Here is a 20,269-nt window from a genome sequence, read left to right as displayed (position 1 = left end):
TAAATTCATCCTCCTTTACTCCTCAAAATAGTTCTCTGAAAAGGCAGGTGTAGAAAAATATTTATGAACTATGCAATAAAACAAAAAAAATAGCTTTGGCTTGCAAATCAGTGTGGGTTTGTTTTCCAGCTTCTCCCAGAAAATGCAAACCTGATTTACTCCCACCTGAGGCTTCCTGACAGGGTTGTAGAGGCAAAGTGACTTCTCCAAGGCCATACAGACACGTTGGATCTCCCAAAATCTAAAATGCAGGGTCCTTGGATCCAATTCCTGTCTTTTCTCCCATGGAATCTTAGGAAAGAGCTTGGGAAGAGATGTCAGTGTAAAACCCACCATTTGGAATCTTGTGTTCAACAATAAAATGTGGTTACCTTACTTTAAATGCATAATTTTATGCAGTTAATGGAGACACAGGAATTTGGATTCTCTTCCTCTTCCTGCAGCACCCTGAGCCTTTCACTCCTTGATCCATTCCTTGCAACCACATCCAGGCTGACTCGATGTCACACATAATCTCCAGAGAAATGGCAAATTCCAGCTTTCCTCCCTCAGAAATATCCCAGGCCCTGGATCAGCTCTCTCACCCTTGGGGGCTCCAGGTGAGGCCTAAAACCAGAACAAGCCGGATAGAGCAAGAGAGGGAAAACAGAGGAATGCATCAACACCTGGAAAAACTTCAGGAATATGGAATTTTGGGTGATTCTGTCACTTTTTCTCCGTGGCCTCCTGCCCTTTGGCTGCAGCCACCCGGAACTGTGGAACATAGGGAACGGCGCCTTTAGGCTTGAGGCTGCTCTGGATGAACTCCGTGACACCGTTTGGGATGTGCTGGAGAAGCTCCTGCTCCGTGAGCAGAGCCATGCTCTGGGGCTGGCCCGTGCCCCCGGGGGTGTCTGTCAGGCTGTCCCTGTGCCCTGTGTCCATGGCTGCTATCCCCAGGTAGCACAGGCCGCGCTCAGCCTCCTCCAGAGGCTCCGGGAACCCCTCTGAGGACAGCAGGGACAGGGCCCTCTGCACCAGCACTGCCCCTCTGCCCACGTCCCAGGCACCCCTGCAGAAGGCCTCCAGCACTGTGGGGTGCTGCCCTAGGAAGCAGCTCCCCAGGCAGCTCCCCGGGCAGGATTTTGGCCGGCACGGCCCGCTGGAGGGACGGCTGCTGATGACTGTGGCGTATCTGAGGTCACCCCGAGCCGGGGCTTCTCCATCCTGGCAGCTCCTGCAGAAACTGCTGCTCTGGAAGGGGCTGCTGGAGCAGGCAGAGTCACATTCCGAGTCCTGGGGGGAGTCAATTCCTAAAAAATCCCCTGGCTCCTCTTTTCCCAGGGTTTTGGTGATGCTGATGTCCTGCAGCACCATCTCTGCCTCCAGGAGAAGGGGCTCACACGACATTGGCTCGGGGTGCTTGGCAAAGAGATGCTCCAGAGTCTCAGGCTGGAAGAAAAGAGGGATTTTAGTGCTCATTTATTATGGAACGGCTTTATTTCACTCTCCAGGTTTTATGGGTCACAGCATCCAACACCAAAGGTCGTTCCCAGCAGCCTGGAATTTTGCCACATTGAGTTCACACATTGTTTTTTAAGAATTTATAGCTGAAAATCCTCTATGACAAAATTTCCTTGACTGATTTACCATTGATACATCAGCTGAAGGAACTTTCCCTGCTAGGATTGGATTATCCAGGTCAAATTCAGCCTTTCCATGGGATTTTTGGAGCATTCCCACCTGAGTAGCAGCTGCATGTTTGAACTGAGTGAAACTCCTCTGTTTGGGAGAAATGCAGGATTTACTACTCCTAATAAATGCAGATGTAAATTATCCACCAGGATGAACTGACAGCAGCAAGAAAGCTCCAAAGGAAAATTCCATTGTATTTCCTAATGAATTCAGGACAAAACAGATAAATCCAGGTTTTGGTGGATTAACAAATCATGTTTTACAGCAGGGAAGCTGCCAAAATAATGAGGAAAATGTCAAAATAGTCAGAGTAGTGGGAAATCAGAGCAAGGAGTGAAACTCCTGGGCTCTGCTCAGTTCAGACTCACTGTTGGTGACACCTGGGCCCTGAATTTGGGGTTTTCCCACACAAATCCATCACCTTCCCACATCAAAATGAACAGGGAGCTTTTCAACAATGAAAAGAACAATTTTTTCCTCATGCATGTGGTTTATCCCTTCAGGAGATGTTTGTGTCCCTTCCCCTCTCCATGGACACCACAGCAAACACAGATTAAACCCCTCCCAGCCAAGGCCAGGGCTGTTTTGGCAAAGGCCACCATCTGTCACCTACTAAAAAATCAGTTTATTATTTAACAGTTCATCATTAAAAGCAGGTATCTCATGTCCAATGTATAATCCAGAGGCCTGGGGAATGGGAACCTCTGGATGGAGCCAGAGGGGGGAACGGGGCTGGATTTCCACTGGAGACAGAGATGGAACAACAGCCCCAAGTGGAGGGAGCAGCAGCCCCAGGGAAATACAGACCTGCTGGAAATTAACTCCTTGTGCCCACGAGCAGTTCTTGGGGTTGGGAACATCCTCCCAGAGCAGCTTCTTCATCCTGAAATGTCAGGGAAATGCTGGAGTTGGTGCTGTTTGCACTGTGCCGGGAAGGAATCTCTGCCATTTCATTTATCCCCAGCACTGTGGCCATGAAATAACCATTGGAGAGATGAGAAATGGCCCAAATTTAACCCAAACCATAAAGAAGGGACATTCCAGGTGCCAGCTTGGGAAAATGTAAAGGGTGCAGCCTGTGCTGAATGACCACAAGCCACGGGGCCTAAAGGGCTCCAGGAGAGCTGGGGAGGGACTGGGGACAAGGGATGGAGGGACAGGACACAGGGAATGGCTGGAAGCTGGAAAAGGGGGATTTAGATGGATATTGGGAAGGAATTCCTGGCTGGGAGGGTGGGCAGGGGCTGGGATGGAATTCCCAGAGCAGCTGTGGCTGCCCCTGCATCCCTGGAAGTCTCCCAGGTTGGACACTGGGGCTGGGAGCAGCCTGGACAGTGGGAGGTGGCCCTGGGGTGGCCCTGGGTGGCATTTAAGGTCCCTCCCAGCCCAAATCAGTCTGGGATTCTGTGACACCAGCTCAGCAGAGTGGCACCAGTTCAGCTGCAGCAGCTGGATTTTGGATAACAGGAACAAGCAGCTGGATTTTGGATAACAGGAACAAGCAGCTGGATTTTGGATAACAGGAACAAGGAGCTGGATTTTGGATAACAGGAACAAGAGCTGGATTTTGGATAACAGGAACAAGAGCTGGATTTTGGATAACAGGAACAAGCAGCTGGATTTTGGATAACAGGAACAAGAGCTGGATTTTGGATAACAGGAACAAGCAGCTGGATTTTGGATGACAGGAACAAGCAGCTGGATTTTGGATAACAGGAACAAGAGCTGGATTTTGGATAACAGGAACAAGCAGCTGGATTTTGGATGACAGGAACAAGGAGCTGGATTTTGGATAACAGGAACAAGAGCTGGATTTTGGATAACAGGAACAAGGAGCTGGATTTTGGATAACAGGAACAAGAGCTGGATTTTGGATAACAGGAACAAGCAGCTGGATTTTGGATAACAGGAACAAGCAGCTGGATTTTGGATAACAGGAGCAAGCAGCTGGATTTTGGATAACAGGAACAAGCAGCTGGATTTTGGATAACAGGAACAAGGTACCTTTGGTGTGAAAGCAGCAACACTCCCAGCAGCAGAACTGAGGTGGAGAAGACAATGGGCAGAACCACGTGGAGGCTGCCAGAATTCCCAGTTTCAAATCCCCCTGGAAATAAAGGAGTTCAGCTATTAATGCAGCAAAGTGATTTGTCTGGGAGCAAATGGTTGGCAACAGGGAAATAACAAACAGTAGAAACAACAGCTTAGATGGGGAAATAACCTTGAGCAACAGTTTTATTGCACATGGACAAACCTTTCCCTTGGGAATAAACAGACAAAAAGGAATTATTTAAATAGGAGTTTAATCCTTCACTCAGCTCAGCCCACAGAGGGTTTTCAAATTAAAGCTGTTCACTGTTTGTAGGTACACTACAGTGACTTTATTACTAGTTAGGTTTTTTTTTTTCAGAAAAGACAGAGATTTTACACTTAAAGTTCACTTTTACTTCATAAAAAACAGGGGGAAAGCCCCTGACAGTCACCTTTGGCAAACTGATCCGTGGCTCTGGCTTTGCCAACCCCTCCAGCAAACACAGGGTAGAGGCTGAACTGGTACTTCTCAATCAGGATAAAGTGATCTGCAAAGAGAAATCAGCCTTTGGAACCCACTGCCATCCAGCTTGTAAACAATTCCCTCCACAGAGGCTCTGGGCACAGATCAGAGCTCAGATCAGCCCAGAGAGGGCAATAATGGATCCATCTTTTACAGATCCCTACTTCAAAATCCCAAGATTCAAGCTATTAATCCAGCATTATTCTGTCATGGAATGAACATCTTATGGAGCTCCTGGGATAATTTCCAGGAGTAAAGTCAAAATGCAAAGGAAATGCAGATATTCATTTGAATAATTAGCTGGTGTGTTCAGTATTCCAGAACTAATTTTATTGTAGTGCCACAAAATGAACTCACTCCAGAGCTTAAACTGATTATTAATGCAACAGGCAATCCTCTAATGAGCATCACAATTTGGTTTATTGGTCAATAAAAGTGATTAGAAACACAGAAGGGAAAAAGGGCTCAGAGCTCAGAAATTCCACATTTTTCAGTTCCACACCAATTAACAGCACAAATTATATTTTCAAGCACACACTCACCATAAATGAAATATTTCCTGAGGTTTGGAGGAACTCGCAGCCATTTCACCTGCTCCTCTTTGTTCAGGTTCCTCCACTCAATCACAAAGGATTTTATCCCAGGGATTTGGGGGGAGAGGCTCCAAACCACAACCACACAGGTGCTGTTCACCAGGTAAGCACTCAGGGACTGCACAGCATCCACTGGGGAAACAGGGAAAGCACCTGGGATCCACATGCCATGAACTGCTGAAGTGTCACCACGTTATCACTTTAATTGTCTTTTGTATAATAAAGCCACATCAGCAGAGAGGTTTTCTCTTCAAGCCACCAAAAATTTGGGTTACACTAAAGCAGCCCCAAGCACAAACAGATCAAGTTTATCATAGACATCAAATATCCCAATTCTCACCTGCAATTCCTTAATTATCCTTAACCAAAAATTAAAACCTCCTGAAATCTCAGGAATAAATTAACAGAGTGCAGCCAAATCCAGGGATTTCTGCTCAGGAAGTGGAGCAGGAATTGCTGCTCAGGAAGTCTGAGGGCTTTGTACCTTGGCAGCCCAAAACACAACCACATCTCATTTTGGAGACAACAAAACATTCCCAGCAGGAACATTGGGTGTTCCCAAAACAAAGGGGATGAAAGATCAGTTCTCCAGCAGGATTTTCTTTTTCTTTGATTAATTACTTTATATTTAATTAGTGAAGTGTGACAGCTTTTTTCTCACCCTAAAAATCACAGGATTTTCATGAAGGAAATCTGAGTTTTCTAACAGCTCAGTTGGTGCTGAATGTATCCCCATAAAACATTCCTTATTCCAATAGAGGGAATTTTATCCCAAAGAAAGCTTTGCCCATGAACATCACCAGGATTCCTGGCATTTCCCACATCCCATTCCTTGCTGCTCTTACCTGTGCTCATTTGCTGGGACAGAGTTAAATTGGAATTAATTGCAGAGATTCCAAGTGAATTCATGGCCAAGATGGTGACAGTGTGGGTTGGCTCCATCCACGGGAAAGTCCAGCTGGTGCCATGATCCACAAATTCCTCCCAGGGGGGGCTCCCTGGGCTCTGGTGCTTTATGATGTACCTGCTCACGCTGCACAAGGAGTCATTCTGCATCAGGGGCTGCAGCAATTAATTCATGGGCATTAATTCCTGAATTCTGTCCTGATTCCCAGAGCAAAGGTGTTTGGGCAGCTCCAATTTTAAGCAAGCGGGATCCAATAATAAAATAGAAATAATAATAAAACAGGGCCCAGAATGGTCCTGGCTCCTGTTTTTTATCCAAGGGCTGGAGTTCTTTTAAAGGCATCATTTCCCTCTCTGAGAACTGACTCTCATCCCTCTCTTCCCAGCAAAGGGAAGTGAAGGACAAGGAGAGCCAAACTTTCAGATTCCCACAGCAATTCCCTGTTTTGCACATTTTTCAGGGTTCAAACCCCAGAGCAGCACATGAGCAAACAGGAATGGGCACTGAGGAATTTTTTTCTGTCCTGCATTAGCATTTTAAGGCAAAGAAGGCAAAACCATCTCCCATTTTATCCCAGATTTCCCACCAGGATTCACCTCTTGCCTCTAGGACGAGCCAAGCAATTGTCAGGAGCCCAGAAAAAGGCAAATCCCAATTCCCACAAGCCTCATGTGCCTGTCAGACTCCACTCCTGGCAATCCCACCTGGTTTTAGGACCACAAGGAAAGCCCCAAACTCAGCTGCTCCCACCTTCCACAGGAGTGTAACATTCCTCTGCTTCCTGGCTGGATCCTCAGAAACGATCCTCCAGAATTCCGGGCCTTGCAAGGGAGCTGCAAAACACCAATTTGGGAGGGACAGTCACAGCTGAGCGTGGCACGTGCCAGCCCTGGGGACGTCCCTGCAGCACAGACCTCTGATGTCCCGGACGAGGCTCTGGGCTGCTCTGCTCCAGTCGCTCCAGTAGCCGGATCCCTGCAGCTCCCTGCAGCGCACCTGCACCTCGTACTGCACGCAGGGCTGCTGCACCGGCACCACTGCCCAGCTGCCCGCAGGCTCGGGCGCTTCGTGCAGCTGCGAGAGGGAAAACAGCCACAGTGAGGGCTGAGGGGTGTTTAGGCAGCTCTGGGATAGTGTTCACTGAGCACAAAGGGATGTTTAGGCAGCTCTGTGACAGTGTTCACTGGGGCCCGAGGATGAGGGAAGGGACGAGGATCTGACTCCATGGTTCAGAAGGCTGATTGATTATTTTATTATATATATTACATTAAAACTATACTAAAAGAATAGAAGAAAGGATTTCATCAGAAGGCTGGCTAAGAATAGAATAAGAAAGAATGATAACAAAGGTTTGTGGCTCAGCTCTCTGTCCGAGCCAGCTGACTGTGATTGGCCATTAATCAGAAACAACCACATGAGACCAATCCCAGATGCACCTGTTGCATTCCACAGCAGCAGATAACCATTGTTTACATTTTGTTCCTGAGGCCTCTCAGCTTCTCAGGAGGAAAAATCCTAAGGAAAGGATTTTTCATAAAAGATGTCTGCGACACAAGACTAATACCTGAAAATGAACCCCGTGAGGAAGCGGGATTGTGAGGAAAATTCCTTTGTGGACACTGCAACTGCTTTTGCATTTTGTGATTTTTCCCCATGGATAAATTCCATAAAAACCATCTCCACACTTCAGCAGTGCCATGACCCCTGCTCCAGGCCAGATGGAACATACCTGCCATGGAACCTCCTCCCTGCCCCCTGGCTTCCAGCGGATCTGGAATGTCAGGTCCCTGCTGGCAAACACAGGCTGGGCCCAGCTCACGTTCAGCAGCCCCGTGTTCCTGGTCACTTCTGCTCCCACGTTGGAAGGGGGCAGAGGCTTCACTGGGAAATGGAAAAATTAAATAATTACTGCAAAGTCTGCACTGGCACTGCCCAATAAATCCAACCATGGATGGCTTCTCCTTGTCCTGAGGGTGGTGGGTAACACAAGGCCTCTGCTGTTCCAGGGAAAGCAGGGCTGGAAACACAGAACCCACGGGAATGTTTCCAGGTATTTCATTTTCATTTAAAGCACAACAGATTCTTTTGTATTTCTTCTGTAGAGGGAATAACAGGCAGAAGTGGATGTTTCATTTAAAATCCTCTATGGAAATAACATTTAAACCAATTTTTCTTTAAGGTAATATCAAACCCTCGTGTTTTTATTGAAAACCTGTGGGAAAATTCTTTCCCTACACCATTTAAAAATTCAGGGGCACAAGGGAAGGATCTTGACCTACCCACATCTGCTGGGATGACACAGGTTGGGGAGGATTGCAGGGTTCCCAGGGAGTGTTTGAACTCTATCCACAGGGTATATCCAGATAACAGGAAAATGGGCTGGAATGTGCACTCGTAGGAATGGTTCCCCTGCAAAAGGCATTCCTTCACCTCTGAGTCTGGAGATGGGCTTGGAAAGTCAGAGCAATAAATTTGGCTCCTTAAAAGAAGGAAAAAACCACATTCAGTTGATGCACTGCAAGTGTAAATCTGGAGGGAATTAAAGGAATGGAGGCACTGCAAACTCCTGGGATTTTGAGGATTATTTGGATCTTGAACCTGAGTCCGCACTGAAAGGATAAAAAACATTTCAGAGTCACTCCTCAAAGCTTTGGCTCTGCAAAAAGCAGGACAAACAACAAAAGCAGCAGGTACAACAAGAGAAGGCGGCTCCAAATCCTCATCAATGTGGGATTTGAGGGATTGGCAATGAACACAGCAAGGCAAATCTGCCAAGAACTGACTCCAGTCAGGAATGACTTCCAAAATCCCAACTGGCAACCAGGGGGAAGCTGCCACAGACACCCAGTGAGGTCTCCAGGAGATGCAAATCCCACCAAAACATCAACTCTGGAACAAAAACCCCATGTCCAGTCATCACACCTGGCAACAGAAGAGAGGAGGCTTGGTTTTTGGACAAAATGGAACTGGATAAATTCCTGGAGTGGGAACTGTTCAGCTTTCTCCTCAGACTTGTGACGAGAGGGGCTGGAGGGGGTGTGAGTTACTCAGAGGAACCACCAGAGTTACACTGGGTGGAAGTTCCCCCTTTGTGCCCCCAGGATTAGAGCAGTGCCTGGTGCTCTGGAATTGGGGTTGGAGCATTCCCTGCTCCCACAGGATCATCCCTCTGGAGCTGTTTCTCCTGGCAGCACTGCCTGCAGGGGAAGATGTAGGAACAACCCAAGCAAAACAAAACCCCACAGGCAGAGCATCACACACAGCACAGCAGTGCTGCACTCCAGCTCCTAAAGGGAACAGCAGCAGCAATTTTATTGCATTTTCCTCTTTCAGGTCTCACTCTGAACAAATAACCACAAAAACCAGAACAAAAAGAAGGATCAGCAGCATCTGGGAAGGATTTGCAGGCAGTGGTAATGTCACTGTTTGATCTTGCAGGCGCATGAACAAATCTCCACATTATCACCTCCTACTAGAAAATGACATTTTTAGCTAAACCTGAGCAGTGAGGAAGTGGGAATAAAAGGCACCACGAGCAGCATGGGGTTTATTCCCAGCTCCCTGCCCAGCAGTGCACTCACTAGATCCATATTTGTCAAGGCAGAGTAAACAAAAGCTACCTCAGCACTCAGCCAGGCATTAATCCTGCCCCAAAACCCTCCACTTGCACTTTCCAGCATTCCAGTTATTCCTTCAGTCCACAAACCCTGGGAAATATTCACCTGGGCACCAGGATCATCCAGAACTCCACCAGAGAAGACAGGCTGCCTTTCCAAAGGATTAGGCACGGCTGATGGAAGCTGTTGGCCAAAATTCCTGCATCTCCAGCCCAGCAAAGCAGTAAAACTATGGATTTTTTGCCTCAGGAAGAGCTGTCTGTCTGTCTGTCTGTCTGAGTGGAAACCCTCAAGCTCAACACATCAGGGATGGAATGGGATGAGCTTTGAGGTCCCTCCCAACCCAAACCAGTCTGGGATTCTGGAATTCTGGGAATTGCTGCCTTCACAAAGCAACATTCCCTTCACCAGCTAAGGTTTGGTTCTTCAAACAAGACTTTTACCAGCTTGGAATGAGTTGGTTTCATCCTCTGTTTTCACTTGTGTGTACATAGAAAAAAATATAAAAAAAGTTATAGGAGAATCAAAGACTGAGTGGAGACCTCAGGAGGTCTCAAGTCCCATGTCATACTCAGAGCAGAGTTAAATTCAGATCAGATGGAGCTGTCAGGACCTGAGAGGCTCCAAGGACAGGGATTCTACAGCTCCCCCAGGCCAGACATTCCCACTGGGAATGGGCTTTTCCCTTATTTCCTTACAGCTTATAGGTAGGAGCAACTGGAATAATTTTTTAACTGATCCAAGAAATCTTCTTGAAGAGAACTGGCTCCCAAACAGGTTGAAAAATGCTGAAAAACCCTATAAATAAAATCTGCTCCATACTCAGCTATCTCTGGTTCCCTTCCTGCACACAGAATAAAGAATCTGTTAATTCTATAATTACATTTCTCCAGAATTCTTTGACACTAAAATATTTTGAGCAATGCTTTCCAAACATAAAAAGAGAATTAAACTCCATCCATACCTGTGATATCTTAACTGCAGACTCCCCAGGAGCAGGGTGGTTGGGTTTGCAGACCACCTGCAAGTCATTTTAGTCTGGTAGCCATCAGTCTCACAGGAGATATTAAAATCCATGTCTAATTAAAAGACATAAAAGCTTAATTAATAACATACAATGGTTGCTACAAAACAAAACTGTGAGGGATTTTTGATGTAATTTGAGATGGGAGTTTTGAACTGGTTTTGATGATGTTTATTTTTTTATCTTCCACATAAGTAAGAAAAGTGAGTTCAGCTCACATCTTCACAGCGTAGTTTTAAAAGTCTCAAAACTCTTAGTTACAAGACTTTTAAAAGAGTTATTGACTAATAAAACACTACCAACAAAAATATTTCTGTTTTTGACTTAATCTTTAAAAATTTTGTCTTATAGAGTCATGCTACAGTGTAAGCCCTCTTAGTCAATCATGTTATAACACACAAACTTACAGTGCTGCACTCTAAATTTCTTGTTTACCTTTATAACTACTTTTATTTTTTCTATATCTTAAACTCTAAAACTCTAAACTTTCCTTTACTTAGCATGTCTTGAAACTATAAATCCATATCTTCGCTTTCAACTCTTACTTACATTACCAAAGCCTTAAATCAAATCTTGTGTTTAATTCTAAGCTTTAACCTTTTCACATTTGTGACTGCTTTTATTTTTTCTGTATCTTAAACTCTAAAACTCTAAACGTTCCTTTATTAAACGTCTCTTTAAACTACAAATCCACATCCTCACTTCTAACACTTAAGTTTAGAAGCTTTTTCCAAAGCCTCAAATCAAATCTTGTGTTTAATTCTGAGCTTTAACTTATAAACCCAAAGTTCTGAGAATTACCTACATTTCAAATTCCAACACAAAATGAAACAACAACAAAAATATTTAAAAACCCCAACAAACAAAACCCCCAAAAAACAAACTGCCACTGTGATATTTTCTGAAAAATCCCTTGTACCAGTATTTCTTTTCCTGGGAAGCTGAGAAGCCTCAGCTTCTCCATGTTTTGCTGCTCTGGAATGCGATCTGGAGATTGTTTCTCCAAACATGTGAATTGTTTTTACTTAATGACCAATCACCATCAGCTGTGTTGGACTCCGAGGAGTCAGTAATGAGTTTTTATTATTCATTCTTGTTAAACCTCCTGTCTGCATCCTTCTCTTTCTTTAGTATAGTTTCAGTGTAGGAGAATGGAGTGGAGTGGAGTGGAGTGGAGTGGAGTGGAGTGGAGTGGAGTGGAGTGGAGTGGAGTGGAGTGGAGTGGAATGGAGTGGAATGGAATGGAATGGAATGGAATAGAATAGAATGGAATAGAATAGAATAGAATAGAATAGAATAGAATAGAATAGAATAGAATAGAATAGAATAGAATAGAATAGAATAGAATAGAATAGAATAGAATAATAAATCAGTCTTCTGAGAACATGGAGTCAGATTCTCATCTCTCACCTCGTCCTGGGGACTCTCACAAACACCACAACAAAGAAACAAAAAACCACAAAAACAAAAAACACAAACAAACAAACAAAACCCCAACAACCCAACCTAAACAAACCCCCCAAGGGCAATAAAGGATTTTAAACGGGAACACTCTATCCTCGCTACGACAATGGCCGGGAGCAGAACGGAACGCGCCCCGAGCCTCACCGACGACATAGAGCTCGGCGTAGGCGCGGTGGCACTGGCGGCTGCGGTGGCAGCAGTAGAGCGCGCTGTACAGGAAGCCGCCGCGGGGCTCGCTGGCCCGCAGCTCGGGCAGGGTCACCCGGCTGACGCGGCCGCTCAGCGCCGAGGTGTGGCGGGCCGGCAGCGGCTCGGCCAGGTTCAGCCACCACACCAGCTCCCGCGCCGGCACGGGCTCAGAGCGGTTCCGGAACGTGCACAGGAAGGACAGGCTGGAGCCAGCGCGGGCCAGAGCCCTGGCCGGGAAATACAGCACCTGGGCTGCGGGACAGAAAGGGGAAATGCGGGCAGGCTTGGAACTGAAACACAAAGTGTAATAATAATAATAATAATAATAATAATAATAATAATAATAATAATAATAATAATAATAATAATAATAATAATAATAATAATAATAATAATAATAATAATAATAAGTATAATAAGTATAATAAGTATAAGTATAAGTATAAGTATAAGTATAAGTATAAGTATAAGTATAGTATAAGTATAAGGTATATTACATACCATATAATATAATAATTTCATAGCCTATTATATTATATATTATTATACTATCTACTGTGTATTATGTTTCATGTTATTATAATTATTATTATTATTATTACTGACAATATTATATTATATATTATGTGTAATGGTATATAATAATACGATATAATAATATGTTATATTATATAATAATATATACTATTATGATATTATTAAATAATATAATAATAATAGTAATAATAATAATAATAATAATAATAAGTATAAGTATAAGTATAAGTATAATAAATATAAGTATAAGAATAAGTATAAGGTATATTGCATACCATATAATATAATATAATATAATATAATATAATATAATATAATATTATATTATATTATATTATATTATATTATATTATATTATATTACATTATATATTATTATACTATCTATTGTGTATTATGTTTTATGTTGCTGTTGTTATTATTATTATTATTGACAATATTATATTATCTATTATGTGTAATAGTATATAACAATATGAAATAATAATAAGATGTTATTTTATATAATAATATATACTATTATGATATTATTAAATATTAAAATATTGAAATTATATTATAATTATCATAAGCGATAAGAAGAAGAAGAAGTATAAGAAGAAGTATAAGTATAAGGTATATTACATACCATATAATATAATAATTTCATAGCCTATTATATTATATATTGTAATACTATTGTGTATTATGTTTCATGTTATTATTATTATTATTACTGACAATATTATATTATATATTATGTGTAATGGTATATAATACGATATAATAATATGTTATATTATATAATAATATATACTATTATGATGTTATTAAATATAATACTACTACTACTACTACTACTACTACTACTACTAATAATAATAATAATAATAATAATAATAATAATAATAATTTTGTTGTTGTTGCAGATGCAGAAATGAGCCTTGGACTGCTTCGCTCCATACCTAAAGTTTCTAAATTCTGATTAAAATAATCTTCAATATCTCCAGGTTACACAAAAGGAAAGAAGGGGGGAAATCCATTGAAATTGAAAATGGAAAAAAATTCAAATGATGATGATGATGATGATGGTGATGATGATGATGATGATGATGATGATAATAATAATAATAATATACCTTATAATAATATCATACCGTATTATATTATATATTATTATATATCTATTATATTATACATTATGTATAATTTTTTATTTTTATTTTATTATTATTACTATTGACGATATATATTTTGTGTAATATAATATTATAATATTATATTATAATAATATTATATATTATTATGTAATTATATATTATGTTAAAACTATATAATATTAATAAACAATATTATATAGTATTGAAATAATAATAATAATAATAATAAGTAGTTGTAGTAGTTGTAGTAGTAGTAGTAGTAGTAGTACTGCTACAGACACAGAAATGAGCCTTGGACTGCCTCCCTCCATACCTAAAGTTTCTAAAGTTTCTAAAGTTTCTAAACTCTGGTTTAAATAATCTTTAATATCCTCAGGTTACACAAAAGGAAAAAGGTGGGGCATCCATTGAAATTGAAAATGGAACTAAAAAAACATAAAAGCATTTGTCAATTGAAAAAGAATAATCATCATCATCATCACCATTATCCAGTTGTATTTCTAACTTTCCTACTCCTTAATTGCTATTAACAGAAGCAGAAATGAGCCTTGGACTGTCTCCCTCCACACCTGAAGTTTCCAAACTCTGATTTAAATTATCTTTAATATCCCCAGGCACATCTGAATGAAAAGAGCAGAAAATCCTTGGAGGGTGCAGTGCAAGCAGCACAAGGGGAACAAAATAAAATCAATCCGTTTTTCCAGGAGTTGCTGTTCCTCCTCCTCCTGAAGTCAGCAGGAGATCCAAGTCCCAAAAACTGGTTTTACACTGCAATTAGCAGCACATTGTAGCAGTGCTCCAATGCAGGCTCAAATACACTGAATTTTCCAAGGATTGAAAGAAGTTTAAACTCAGCCCCCATCAGTGAGGGATTCACAGAAGATACAGGTGGAGCTGGAATGGAGCTGTTTGCAAAGAACACCCCAAAACCAGCATTAAATCCTTTAAAAGTCAGGTTTGCTTCTCCCACTGAGGAACCAGGCAGGGATTTTTAGGATTTCCCCTAAATTTCCCTTTCTCTGGCAGTAAAGCAGATTTAGGATCTGTTGTTTCAGGTTTTATAGGAAAAAAGCTTTTTTTTTTTTCCCAAGGTTTAGTTCTTTCTTTGGTGCAGGTGCCTATATAAAGAGTTCAGAGAATTCCTGTGGCAGCACAGACCAAAATATTCCCAGGGAATTCTGAGCAGAGCATGGAAAAATACAACAAAATAAGCAGAAAGTCAGTTTTGCACAGGGCTCAGCATTACAAACCAAGCTGGACTGTATAAAAAGCACATTTGATTTTGCTCTGGGCCTTCAGCTACAAAAGCAAAACCAGAAGTGAGAGAAAGCACCAGGAGAAAAATCCTGAATTGAGGGGAGGTTCAGGGCTGCCAGCTGGAACTGGAAATGGAAAAGCTCTGAGGAAAAGAGCTTTGTGTGGGTGTGGGCAGGGAGTGCCAGCCCCACAGGTGTGCTCTCCAGAATCCCAGCCTGGCACAGGGAGGGAGCTGAGCTCAGGCAGGAAAGGCTCCCACAGGATCTCTCATCCCAACTCAATTTCCAACACGAAACCCACAAACCAGCTGGAAAATCAGCTTTATCCCCAAGCCTGCAGGTGTCCTACCTCCCAAACTGAGGTTGTAGGGTGAGCTCCAGTCACTCCAGAAGCCTGGAGCATGGAGATTCCTGCTCCTCACTTGCACTGAGGATGGAGAGTCCAACAGGGCATTGTCCATGGCCATGGAGCTTTCCAGGGCAACCTGAAGCATCTGCTGGATTGTCCAAACATATTATTTTTGTCAAAAGAAACAGGAAGAGAGACAGAAGGAACGTAAATAAATTGTACGGAGTCAGAATTCCCTGAATTCTCTTTCGTGCCTTCTCTTTCAACTCAGTTTTTAAGAAGGATGGGAGTGCTGAGCAAATAAATTTGTTACTTAAGAGACATGAGATAACATCCTTATATTCTAGACAAGGATTTTCTATATTTTTAGGTAGCAAGCTGGGTTAAAAAATCTTTCTTCTTTAAATTTACTGTCAATTTGAGACTGCTGGAAGTTGTATAACTCTCTGGAAAATGAGTTGTTTCATTATGGGTTGCTAATTAACAGCTGCTTGTTATTCCAGAGCCACTTGCATGGTAGGAAGAGAAAAAAACCTATTTATAATAAAACTTATAAATATTAAACAGATGAGTTACAGAACATATAGAATGCTGAAAGAAAATGGATTTAGACTTCACAAAATCCAGGATTTCACCCAAGGAGAAAAATGGGAGTTTGTTTGTGAGAGCCAGCAGGAGATGGGGCTTCTCTCAGTGGGGACAGGTGTAAAATCCAGCTTTTCCAGGGAGAAGCACAGAGCTAAGCCCAGCTTCTGCAGGAAAATCAGTGAGCTAAGCCCAGCTTCTGCAGGAAAATCAGTGAGCTAAGCCCAGCTTCTGCAGGAAAATCAGTGAGCTAAGCCCAGCTTCTCCAGGAAAATCAGTGAGCTAAGCCCAGCTTCTCCAGGAAACAGCAGCCAGCTAAACCCAGCTTCTCCAGGAAACAGCAGCCAGCTAAACCCAGCTTTTCCAGGGAAAAGCAGCCTGCTAAGCCCAGCTTCTCCACGGAAAAACAGCGAGCTAAGCCCAGCTCCACCAGAAGAGCCCCCCTCCCAATCCAAGGCCCAGGGGAGCGGTGGCAAAGCCGGGATTCAGGAATGCCGGGATTCAGGAATGCCGAGATTCGGGAATGCCGGGATTCGGGAATGCCGAGATTCGGGAATGCCGGGATTCGGGAATGCCGGGATTCAGGAATGCTGGGATTTGGGAATGCCGGGATTCGGGAATGCTGAGATTCGGGAATTCTGGGATTCAGGAATGCTGGGATTCGGGAACGCCGGGATTCGGGAATGCTGGGATTCGGGAATGCTGGGATTCGGGAATGCCGGGATTCGGGAATGCCGGGATTCAGGAATGCCGGGATTCGGGAATGCTGGGATTCAGGAATGCCGGGATTCGGGAATGCCGGGATTCGGGAATGCCGGGATTCAGGAATGCCGGGATTCGGGAATGCCGGGATTCGGGAATGCTGGGATTCGGGAATGCCGGGATTCGGGAATGCCGGGATTCAGGAATGCTGGGATTCGGGAATGCCGAGATTCGGGAATGCTGGGATTCAGGAGTGCTGGGATTCAGGAATGCCGGGATTCGGGAATGCCCAGCCCCGGAAGAGGGCACGGTGCCTCTCACCTGGCTGTCCCCGTGGTGGCCCGGGGGAGCAGAGACCCTCACTTGGTGCTGCAGAGGGAAGGGCAGCGGGGCAGGGCTGGACCAGCAGAGCTTCACCTGGCCCCTCTCTGCCAGCTCCAGGCGCAGCTTCACGGGGGCCTCAGGCTTCACTGCACACAAATCCATCCACAGGTTAGCCCCAGCCTCACCCAGGGTGCTGGGTTTTACTGAGTCACGACTCAGACTTAAACTCAGTTCTTTTAAACTCACTTTCCAAGAGCTGCTCTACTGCATGGCTTGTGTAACATCCCTGGAAAAGTCATCCTGGTGCTGTTGCAGTAATCAAGAAATGCTGTTTGACCTCCCATTTCCCCTAAACCTGCAGGAATTCCTTCCCTCTGGCCACGACTTTTCCCAGTAGCCAAGCCCTGGCTTACCTGCCTTGTTGGGAAGAGGGAATGAGGGGGAGAGGGATGGGAATGCTGAGAAAATCAATTTGTTCCTTATAGTGTACACTGGGATTTCCTAAACATTCCCATCCTTCCACAGGGATGGTGGCGGGGAAAGGAGGTGTCCAGGAGAATGAAAATGGAGAGTTTGGATATTCCCATGGGGATGAGGGGAGCTCTGGGTGGGAAATGCCCAGGATTCCATTCCTTGGACAATGCCAAGGAGCCAAGGCCCTGCTTCTCCCTGGTACTCAGACCTTGGCTGGCCCAGTCCTCATTCCCAGCCAAGTTTTGCCCATGGAAGAGTAAAACCCCACAGAAGCTGAAGGGAAAACATTCCCAAAATTCCTGGGCAGTGGGCAAATGTTCCCCTCAAATCCCACCTGCTCTGGGGTGCAGCTCTCCAAGGGTCCCATTTAACTGCATTACTGGAATGTCACTCAGTTATAGCAAATATCTCTAATTATTTTCCGTATAAATCCATCAACCAAGTCAGATTTTATTTAGTTATTTATAACAAAATTCTCTTATTATTTTCAGTATAGATCTACCACACCAAGTCAGATTTTATTTAATTTCTACTTCTGGACCATCTCAAAGCAATTAACTTCAGGAAGGCCAGCAGGGAGTGATTGGGGAGAAAGCAAATAAAAGTCAGTGGCTTTGCCATCACATTTCCCTGAATCAGATCCCACAGATAATGATGGTTCTGATGCCACCTGCTCCCCTATCAGCAAATAAAATCCACGTGGCACAAGCACTCAAGAGTTTTACATTCAAAATAGTTTTAATTGAGCTAAATCTTGGCAGAACATATATTAATATTGTGCATTTTAAAAACATGCTTCACTAAGCAGAGCTAACTCATTGTGTCATTTTTAAATACTGGCAGACTCCAGCCTGAATTTTTAATTTTTTCCTGCAGCATCATTTTAAACCAGCAGAATGAAAAATGCCACCTCTCATCTTCCAAACCAACCCACCCAGAGATTTTAACTGGTTCTGTCTGCAGAGCACATCAGTTAGGAGGAACTTCATAAAGTTCCTAAGTTTTTAAGTTAATAAGATGTTCATAAAACTTTAATTTTTTTCCCCTGCAGCTGACAGCTCCTGCCTTTATGAAATCTGCCCAAATCTGCAATAACTGGGCACATTGGATAGCAACACATCCCAAATTCATCATGTCAGGAGAGTTTGAGCTTGACCAAACACACAGCAATGTTTTCCAGCTTGGGGTTGCATGGGTGAGGAAAAAAACATCAGGATCAGAGAGCTGCTTGGGAAAATGGGTGGGATTTCTTGCTAAGCAACTGTGGGAACAGCTTTTTGAATTTAATTGAAGCCCTCAGCAACAAGCTCCACCACTGGGCCAGTCTTGTGCACAGAGAGGTTCTGATTAGAAAGGAAAAAATGAGAAACAACCAATATTTGAGTGCTTGGGCTGTGCTCAGTGTGGTTTGCACTGGAGCCCAGACAGGGATTAGGGAGCTTTTCCTGCCCTGTCTGTGCCCCTTTGCCAGCAGAGCCATCCTGCTGCTGTTGTGGAGCATGGACAGATGGATCTTCTACTAATTAAAGTTGAAAAGAGTGTACATTTATTAGAGTGCTGAAAAGAGGGTACATTTATTACAGCACTGGACAGCTGGGGAGTAACCTCCCAAAGACATGTGTAAAAAGTCACAAACTCCTACTCTCTATTTATCCAAAAAGGTTTTCCATATTCAGATGGTTTCCAGGATGGTTTCCAGGACACCAGTTACATAACCATTAACTCTCTCACTTTGTATTTTAATTAGCTGGATGTCCATTAGGGCTGTGCAATTGTCCTGGGTCAGAACACAAAGAAATGGGTTCTGACCCAAAGAAATGGGTTCTGACCCATTTCAGAACAGTAAGTTCTGACTCTTCCTTTGAAGAGGAAGTAAAACCTCTTCCTCATGGTGAACTCTCCACCCATGTCAAGCTGGCAGGGCTCCTTGGCCTGCTGGTCCCAGTCCAAACCTCCTCTCATTCTTAGCTGTATTTATGGCTCCTGCACTCTCTCAATACTTCATTCCTCACCCGTCATTCCCAACCTTGTCCCAGTTATCCCACCTGGTATCAATCAATTTCCTTGTTAAGCTCTAATCACATTGTATGGCCTTTGCTAACGCACTTCTAACCCAACCCTTGATCCACTGAAGCTCTCAATTCAAGCCCATCATTTTCCCTCTCTCAGCTGCGTTCCCAGCTCAGCCCCCTGGCTCAGCGCTCCATGGCCAGGGGTCCGGCCGTGCTCACCGATGTCCGAGGGCTGCAGGGCCATCGGGGGTGACCCCAGGGCCGTGTCCCCTGCCACCATCTCCAGCCACAGCAGGTAGGTGTGGTTGAGGCTCGGGGTGCCCAGCAGGCACTGGCAGCTGGCCTGGTCCCTGCAGTCACACGGAGCCACCCTCACCGTGCCCTGCAGAGAGCTCGTGGATGCAGCCCCCAGGGACAGCTCTGACCTGCAGCGGGGAAACAAACCAGGAAACAAAACCATTTTCTGTATCTCAATAGGCGTGCCCACCTGGATTTGGTTTATTGATCAAAGAATTAAAATAATTAATGAAAAAAAACCAAACTTTGCTGCTTCTCCCTTTTTAAATGGCTTTCAAGCAATGAACACAATTCCATTACAGAATTCCTAGATTTTCTTTAGGCACACAGTGCTGTTTTACCTTCCCATGGCAGCTCCCTGCCATCCCAAAAGAGATGAATTCTTAATTCCCATTTGTGAGGCACTGAAATAATACCAAAACAAGTTAATGCTCCTTCTATCTCCTGCTGCAATTAAGCATTATAGGGAATATTATAATAATGGGATGGTTTGGGTTGGGAGGGACCTTAAATCCCATCCCAGCCCCTGCCATGGACAGGGACCTTTTCCACTGTCCCAGGCTGCCCCAAACC

At 43.7% G+C, this 20,269-nt stretch overlaps 1 protein-coding gene across 1 annotated transcript in view; it reads right to left on the bottom strand.

Annotated features, from left to right (window-relative positions):
• Positions 1–705: 705 nt before the first annotated feature.
• Positions 706–20,269, bottom strand: part of LEPR (leptin receptor) — a 34,498-nt gene continuing 14,934 nt past the window's right edge. The window contains exons 6-20 of the mRNA XM_058808663.1: positions 19,619–19,824; positions 16,911–17,059; positions 15,303–15,447; positions 11,978–12,274; positions 10,310–10,424; positions 8,008–8,207; positions 7,458–7,609; positions 6,643–6,802; positions 6,479–6,561; positions 5,667–5,883; positions 4,771–4,953; positions 4,158–4,253; positions 3,679–3,781; positions 2,482–2,557; positions 706–1,431 (exon numbers count right to left, since the gene is read on the bottom strand). Coding sequence (XP_058664646.1) covers positions 706–1,431; positions 2,482–2,557; positions 3,679–3,781; positions 4,158–4,253; positions 4,771–4,953; positions 5,667–5,883; positions 6,479–6,561; positions 6,643–6,802; positions 7,458–7,609; positions 8,008–8,207; positions 10,310–10,424; positions 11,978–12,274; positions 15,303–15,447; positions 16,911–17,059; positions 19,619–19,824 — 2,908 coding nt within the window. The remainder of the gene's footprint in view (positions 1,432–2,481; positions 2,558–3,678; positions 3,782–4,157; positions 4,254–4,770; positions 4,954–5,666; positions 5,884–6,478; positions 6,562–6,642; positions 6,803–7,457; positions 7,610–8,007; positions 8,208–10,309; positions 10,425–11,977; positions 12,275–15,302; positions 15,448–16,910; positions 17,060–19,618; positions 19,825–20,269) is intronic.

Source organism: Ammospiza caudacuta, chromosome 7, assembly GCF_027887145.1.
Source record: "Ammospiza caudacuta isolate bAmmCau1 chromosome 7, bAmmCau1.pri, whole genome shotgun sequence".
Classification (NCBI taxonomy): Eukaryota; Metazoa; Chordata; class Aves; order Passeriformes; family Passerellidae; genus Ammospiza; species Ammospiza caudacuta.
The sequence above is the reverse complement of the archived record's forward strand: the minus strand, read 5'-3'. Positions and strand labels throughout refer to the sequence as shown.